General features: G+C 51.8%; 4 protein-coding genes across 4 annotated transcripts; 1 reads left to right on the top strand and 3 right to left on the bottom strand.

Annotated features, from left to right (window-relative positions):
• Window positions 1-207: 207 nt before the first annotated feature.
• Window positions 208-2004, bottom strand: COCCADRAFT_24368 (uncharacterized protein; the record flags this gene model as incomplete). The annotated part of the gene is made up of 7 exons (XM_007711783.1): window positions 208-373; window positions 448-554; window positions 586-846; window positions 933-1540; window positions 1602-1675; window positions 1707-1908; window positions 1965-2004. 7 exons carry the CDS (start codon window positions 2002-2004, stop codon window positions 208-210), a joined length of 1458 nt encoding a protein of 485 aa, XP_007709973.1.
• Window positions 2005-2496: 492 nt separating this feature from the next.
• Window positions 2497-3959, top strand: COCCADRAFT_90074 (uncharacterized protein; the record flags this gene model as incomplete). The annotated part of the gene is made up of 2 exons (XM_007711810.1): window positions 2497-3408; window positions 3504-3959. The coding sequence occupies 2 exons, from the start codon at window positions 2497-2499 to the stop codon at window positions 3957-3959; spliced, it is 1368 nt and encodes a 455-aa protein (XP_007710000.1).
• A 426-nt stretch (window positions 3960-4385) lies between these two features.
• Window positions 4386-5337, bottom strand: COCCADRAFT_24366 (uncharacterized protein; the record flags this gene model as incomplete). The annotated part of the gene is made up of 3 exons (XM_007711782.1): window positions 4386-4766; window positions 4830-5002; window positions 5079-5337. The coding sequence occupies 3 exons, from the start codon at window positions 5335-5337 to the stop codon at window positions 4386-4388; spliced, it is 813 nt and encodes a 270-aa protein (XP_007709972.1).
• Window positions 5338-5964: 627 nt separating this feature from the next.
• On the bottom strand, window positions 5965-7182 carry COCCADRAFT_90142 (uncharacterized protein; the record flags this gene model as incomplete). The annotated part of the gene is made up of 3 exons (XM_007711809.1): window positions 5965-6401; window positions 6451-6863; window positions 6920-7182. The coding sequence occupies 3 exons, from the start codon at window positions 7180-7182 to the stop codon at window positions 5965-5967; spliced, it is 1113 nt and encodes a 370-aa protein (XP_007709999.1).
• Between the last annotated feature and the right edge of the window lie 539 nt (window positions 7183-7721).

Below are 7721 nucleotides of genomic sequence, written 5' to 3'. Positions count from 1 at the left end.
TGTGACACACTTGTGTGTTATGCTCGGATAGCCCGCACTTGCTTTTGTTCGCCTCCCGGAGCGGAATACCGCTAGTGTGGCAAGATGAGACCCAGACGTGTGGATGTAGGATGTGATCAGTGGACAAAAGCTGCCGTGCGCATTTGCCGGCGGAAGAATAGCACATCTGGGCTGCGCTTCACGATAAGGGACGTACTAGACCGTGGCTTAGACATATGCTCTGTTGCTGATGTCAGAGTAGTTGGCGAATGCGTCAAAGTCCGCGCCGGGACGAGGTGCGGATGATATTCCGGGGTGCGGCGCGTCTGAATAACCCCACACGGCTGAATAGCGATACCTGTGCCGTGGGCCGTGGGAGGCTTGGCTCATCAATCTGGATGCGAGATCTGCATATTGATTGGACGCTGGAATCCGGAGAGTAAGGGGGAGGCATCTGTACGAGCTTACCCCAGACGGAAGCTTACGTTCTCCGAATAGCACCAACATGCGGTGCAGTCAACCCTGGGAGCGGACCAGTGTCGCAGATTGTCGGGACATAGGATTAATCTCTTAATCTTGGGTGGGTGTAGGGGAAGTCCGTATTACCTTATTCTTGTGGCCATCTGCAATGACATCCAAGTGAGGTATTGCAACATCACCCTGATCAATGGGCGCTTCATCAATCAACAACCCCTCAGTGGCAACTCCGTCGTCCTCCATCCAACCGTAAAGCTCATCCGAATTCGGCTCTTCGGCAGCATCCTCATCAATTTCGGCGAAGGGTCTCTTGGACGTCCGGCCTTCTTCCGGGACAAGAAGAGGGGCTGTAATGTCGTTGGTTGCTATGCTTATGTCGCAAAGACCATTCTGCATCGCGTCAGCAAGCGATCGTCACAGAGGGCGTCTGACTGTGTTTGTGTAGATCAAGCCTGAAGGAAGTTGGATCGACTTACCCTCTCAATAGTAAAGGCCACTACATTGCCGACACCCCCCTCATCTGCAAGGGCTACACCATCCGCTTTCACAAGGCCGGCAAATCGAGCTCTCTGCAACCTTTCGGCGTCCGACTTGTCAGTAGGTTTGCCGTGTCTAACCCAATCCCTGAAGAGCACCAGACGAGTGGATACGCCGGATTCCCACTCAATCCCTGAAATTGCTGGAACCAAGAGTGCGCGTGAGGCACCTCGGATACGGGTGATAGTCTGGCTTGTGATAAGCAAGACAAGGTCGTGCAGTGCAGCAAACCTCGTGAATGCTGCAATTAATTCACTGATTATAGCAAATCGACGTCCTGCAGCCCATCGTGCTTGGTCGGTCCTATTCTTCGCAATGCGATCATCTGTATGGCGGGGATATGCGTTATCAACGAGGGTTACGAGCGAATCTATGACGACAAGGCTGGTGTTTTGCGGGGGAAAGGAAGCGGGCGGATGGACGAAGAGCGCCACGACATGCGCAAGCGTAGGTGCCACGGTATATTGGAAACGACTCCGCATCTCGTCTGGGTACGGAACGAGGATATCGTCGATGCGATGCCGCACCAGAGGCGCGCAGGCAGCATCTAGAAAACTTTAGCCTTTCTACCCAACGTTTAGATAGTGTTGCCCTCTTCATGTACTCACCAACCCATATTACCCGCTGGCCCTCGCGCAGAGCCGAGACGGCGGCCTGTATCCTGGAAGCCTTCAATCGCCGTCTTCCCGAGTGTGCAATGCAGTCACAATTACCCGAATGTTGTCTTGCCGACCCCGGATGGGCCGAAAATCTCAGTTACTTTGCCGCGTGTATAACCGCCTGAAGCATCGTGGCCCAGAGGAGCTGGCACTGAAAGGACTTTGTCAAGTTGTGTAATGCCTGTTGATACCGTGCGGGCGCCGCGTGCGTTGAAGTCTTGTAGGGCTCGGGACGCGGAGACGGTGGGTAGCCTGTCTATCGTATGTATAAGTATATGTGTACGCAAATGTGTGCGGGGTGTGTAAACTTACGTGATAAGGGCGACAGCTGTGAGGCTTCTTCGCTGGCCATTGTAGTGGGGAATGCAATTGCGCAAGCTTCAGCGAGAGTATGCGAGGTTGCAGCCGTCCTGTGACTTTGCCTTCTCGAGCATTACGTCTTGCACAGTTTTCCTCTTTCTGTGACTGTGTCGCAGTGGGTATATAACAGTCGCGCGGTGTACTCGGTCAAAGGGCGCGTAGTGAGTGGCGTTCGGTCGATGCGCTCATGGCACGATGTCACGAGCACAACCAAGCCCATGGCACATGACTCGAGCCTCCCCCTCCTCACCTGATACTCTGGGTGCTTACAGCAACCGCGCATCAGCGGGAATCCAAAGCGATTCAAGGCAGAGCATGTTGATAGTGAACTAGCTCTCTACGCATCCAAATCAACGCCTGCCTCCTAGGCGTTAGTGTCGAAGGATTTTGCTACGCTTGAGTCTCGGCGTTTTCACGATAACAGCCACATATCTCACGCTCTAGATCTGCCCACCTCAATTGGCCACGCGACACTTTCGCCAAAATGGCCAAAACCTTCTTTCTTGCAGACAATGAGGACAACGTGATGATGGAGAGGATACTATTCGCGGGGATAGTAGGCTTGCTGCCGTTTGTAATCCTACTCGTCCTCGGCATCCTCCAGTCTCCCGGAGCACTACCTCCGCCAGCTGGCTGTCGGAAACTTGGAATTAAAGGACGCAGCAACCTTGAAGACCAATACTCTAAGAGGTATGCCAAAGGCGGTGATCCAACCCCAGAAAAGCCATGGACCATAAAAGCGCTCTTTATCTACCCGTTGAAATCCGGTGGCCCCATTGAATTGGAAAAAACTGAAGTTATTCGAACTGGACTGAAATACGACCGTCAATTTACTCTCGCCCAGCAAGTTACTAGTCTACCATCTTTGGATGGAAAAGTCTCGAGTAAATGGCAATTCATGACCCAGCGAAGTTTCCCCCGCCTGGCCAAAGTCGAGACGGAAATGTGGGTACCCGATCCATCAGCAAGAGACTACAAGGAAGATGGAGAATGGGTGAAAAGCGAAGGCTGTCTTGTAGTCCGATTCCCATTTACTCCCGACACCGACTTCACCCTGGAAGGCCTTGCCAACTATGGAAAAATCATGGCAGCAAAACTGGCTGGCAAATCCGAACCGACGCTGGAATTCAGAATACCATTCAACCCGTCGCAAGAGAGAATCAAGAGCAAAGGATACGCGAAAGAAGTTTTGCATATCTGGATGGACACTCCCGTTGCCCTGAATATGACCTCAGAAGTCGATCGCGAGGCTTTTGAGAAACTTCGATACACTCTGGGTGCCGCAAACCCAATTGCATTATTCAGAATCGACACAAATGCCTATCGTGAAGTTGGTAAAAATGCACCAAAGAAAGAAGACGTGGGATTCGAGACCATAATCGGCATGCAAGACTCTGTAAGTTATATCCTTGGCTCATTCCCTGAATGTGCAAAGTAAAAAGAAAACGGAAAACACCCAATCAGGTTTTATGCTGACAAAAATACAAATAGTATCCAATCCACATCATGAACATGGCTTCGGTCCACGACGTAGCCTCGAAACTCCCCGGCAAAGAGCCAAAATCCAGACACAATTGGCAAAACAGGCTCACTCTCCTCGACGCCATGCGTTTCCGCGCAAACCTCTACATTACTGGTCCCCCCGCCTTTGCCGAGGATAACTGGACAAAAGCCAAGATCTCATCCCCATCGAACCCCGGATCCTCACTCAATCTTCACGTGTCTTGCCGCACAACGAGGTGCAAGCTGCCGAATGTGGATCAGAAGACAGCAGTCCCAGATCGCAACGAGCCGTCGACTACGCTGCGGAGTTATAGGATTATTGATGAGGGCAGTAAGCATGCATGCTTGGGTATGCAGGTTACGCCGTTGGATGAGGGGGGTGTGGCTGTGGGGGATAGGATCGAGGTGCTGGAGGTTGGGGAGCATCGGTTTATTGGGGAGTAAAGTGGTGATGGAGTTTAAATGAATGGAGAATGCCGCAAGAAGCATTATGAGGAGGAGGAGGAAGAATAGTTTAACGAGTGTTGGATATTAAAGAGATCATAGGAAAATACGTCGAGGATGATTTTGCTAGTTGATCAGTCAGATTCGAGATGGAATCAACATGATTGAGCAATAATTTAAATAACCTCGGCTTAAGAATGACGATAATGATGTGATCCAGCAACTACAAATTCCCCATGACTCTTTCACAACCCCATAGCAAATCAAGTGAGAAAAAAAAAGACAAAGAGGGACAGAAATATTGTCCTAGCATTTGGGAATGTAGCACATGTATATAAAAGAAACCAACCACAACATGCCTCACGTACATAAGAGTCCAACACCCTTTAGTAAAAAAAACACCTCCTTCTTTCAACCACACAACACTCAATCCCTACCCCCCTTCTCCACAAGCCCCTCAACCCACTCCTGAAGCCTCGCCCTCTTATCCTCCAATACAAGCGGATAATGGTCACACTCCAACCTCGTAGTATCCACCTTCTTGCCCTCCCTCTCAGTCCCTGCCCAACTCGCCTCGATAGTGTCAATAGCCAATTGCTGCACCTTGGGCACAACGACTAAATCCTTCTCTGCAAAGAACCACGACACAGGCACGTCTTTGTAGCCCGCGTGCGTCAGGGGGTCCAGGAAACAGGCTCCAAAGTGGCGACCCATTTTGGCGACGTGGATGATGCCTTCGGAGAGGGGGAGGTCGCTGCAGGTGAGGGCCGCGACGGGGGCGGGGTCTTTGTGGTACATCCAGCCGTCCTTGAAGTTTTTGTTGGTTAGTTTGGGAGGGGTGAGTTAATAAGTGGAGGGGGAGGGATTTACTTCGCCAGCAGAAGGTACAACACCGCCCTGGTCTCCCAGCGTCTGAAAAGCGGTTTCACCGAGGCGCGGCGCGAGCGCGGTGAGATAGGCAATGCGGACCACGCCGCCTAGTTTACCCTGCTGCTCGCGTTCTTTTTTAGTTATGCCCTTGAGGGACTCGGTTGCTGGGATGCCTATAGTCACGTGTTGTTATCAGCCATGTGCAACATATCCTAAAGGTACAAGTCTGGGCTTGTGATGTTTGCGTACCGCCGTAACTGTGGGCCACGAAGACGACTTCTTTGCCTTCATCTACTAGTTTCTCCACGTGCTCCTTGATATACCGGGCATCGGCGTACATGTTCGGTGGCGCGCCATCGGATTTGCGCTCGTAGCCTGCGGGGTAGCAAGGCGGCTCGAGAACTTGGATGTCGTAGCCTTTGGAACGAAGGGGCGTGACAATTGGATCGTAGGCATTTGCAGAGCAGAAGGAGCCTGGAATCAGGACGACGGTTGGTCGGCTAGACATGTTTGTTGGACTGGTGATGGATATGGGTGGTCACTAGGTTAGAGCCTTGGAGGTTAGATTTTTGGTTGGAAAGTCAATGCCGGTCCGTTCTAGATTTGCTTTACATGTGGGTGTTGCAAGTTCTTATTCTAGATGCATCTTGACCGGTTGTACATATTTGTCATCATGGTTTCCCATGGTTGCAAAGGATCGCTGGTGCGGGCCGCGTTGGAGTATTCTGATTGGGTTCTGGTGTTGAGTCTGCTTACGGAAGGTGGTACGCCTAACGTTACCCACATCGTGTACCGCAATTGCTTCGTAATGTCACCGGCTATTCGCGTGGAAGTGAGCCCACGTAGTATCCGGACGAGTTCGCCGAGGATAATCGAGCTGCAGACATAAAGTTAGCATAAACAAGCTATCATCCGATTCGTACCAATTTGATGATGAGCATGGTCGTTCATGCTGCCACTATCTTGTGAATGATACCATTGGTCACAATTACCAAAGTAGGAAGATGCAGACATTTTACAAAAGCCATTGTATTAGATCATTAAACAAAAAAATGAACCATTATCATGTGTAACATCCTAGTAACCGTCATTCACAGCCCCGTTTCATTCTATCATCCAACTCGTGTTACGCCTCTTAGGCAGGAGGAGAGCTGACGCCGCTGTCTTGGACAGTAAGGGTGTATGAAGCAGCGCAAATGGTGCGGTACTCATCGTTTTCCCAGTGGTAGCCAGTGTTGGTGGCATATTGAGTGCCCCAGGTCTGAGTGTAGAGGGCGCAGTAAGTTCCGAGAGGAACATCGTTCTGAGTCAAGATGTAAGAAGTGAAGAAGTTGCATGGCCTGTAATGGCCGTCGGCATCGACGAGGTGCTCCTTATCGAAAGCGGTCTGGGCCTCGCAAGCAGCAGCGCAAAGGCTGGGGTCGTAGGGGTTCTCGTTGAACAGGCGCATGCCATTGTAGGTGTTGGAGCTGGTAGGAGCATCGATGGCAGCGGGAAGTTGGGTTGGTTCATTGAAGCGGGACACAACAGGGGCACTCTTGCAGACGGTATCATCTTGGCGCTTAGAGTATCCTGTTTTGATATTAGCTAAATACACCAAGAGAGGACAAGGTAAACTTACCGTTGCTGCCAGCAACGACAACGTGAAATTGCTCGCGGTACTGGCCATCGTTGATAGCCGTGTTTGTAGAGACAGGGTATCCAAAGAGAGCGCACTTGAGGTTGGTCTGGGGTTCAGGATCCGGGCAGGAGGAGGTCGGGGTGACTGTGGGATCACGCTCGTAGTAAATGTTGAAGCCAAGGCAGAACTTCTCGCTATCACAGAAGTCGGCGCATGCCTGGACATTGTAGTCGGGACCATCAATGTTCTTGTAGGTCAAGTAACCAATCTGTTGGGTGGCTTTGTTAAGGCCCTTGAAAGCCTCGACGTAGCCGCTGGGAGCAGTTACTGCCAGAGCCTTGCTCTTGAGCAAGCTTGTGGGGTCCTGGTCCTGGTAGGCTTCAACAGAGCCACCGGGGGGAACAGGTGCACCACTGCATCAATTGTTAGCTGGCTTGATTGGCGATAAGATTCTACATTATTGACCTACCTTCCTGGCTCCGGAGTACCGTTGCTGCAAGAGGTCGATCGCTTCCTGGTCTGCACACCATTGTTGCTGACATCTTGCTTGACCTCTTGGACGGCAGCGGGCTGGTTGTACTTGATTGGGGCGTTTGGCTTCTCATCAACCTTTGGCTTAAGGAGGTCGACACTGGGCAGAGGAAGAGCCTTAGCAGCCTCAAAGTTAGGCCTCTGGGGAAGGGCGGCAGCCAAACCGCTGATGGCGGAAACAGCGAGGAGAACGTTGCGCATCTTGAAGGATGAGTTTGGAGTAGAGGAAGTGAGTTGGGAGTGAAGGTTGTGAGGTGCGTTGGATGATGATCTTCAACCAGCGGGATGGGACGTGTTACTTATACAAGTTGGAAGAGCATCGTGATAGAGCCATGATTCAAAACTTGGACCAAGCGGCATGGGTGCTAGTAGCAAGCCGCTGGTGTTGCTAGCCATGCCCCAGAGCCTGGGCGACAGGCGGGCAGTTGGGCTCTGTGGCAGGGCTTGACGACTTTGCCAGATCGGGAAGTAATGGAGAGAGTATGGCGAGTGGGAAAGATGGGAAATGGGTCGTGGAGCGGTAGGCTGTTGACTTTGGTGGCGTACCTGCTCAGTGATGCCGAAAAGTACCAGGGCTGTGTGCCGATGGGGATGCGCAGGGAATGCCATTGCCAAAGTGGTACGAGTTGTCAAGCCACAGACGCGGCCGGCAGCTGGATACGTCGCCCTCACCGAAGGCATTGGGGAGGGCGGTCATGGGGGCGTCGAGAAAGCCTACCCAGAATAGTATCGGGAGAGAG

This window comes from Bipolaris zeicola (genome assembly GCF_000523435.1).
Source record: "Bipolaris zeicola 26-R-13 unplaced genomic scaffold scaffold_34, whole genome shotgun sequence".
NCBI lineage: Eukaryota > Fungi > Ascomycota > Dothideomycetes > Pleosporales > Pleosporaceae > Bipolaris > Bipolaris zeicola.
Note: the sequence above shows the minus strand (reverse complement) of the source record. Positions and strands in the feature narration are given on the sequence as shown.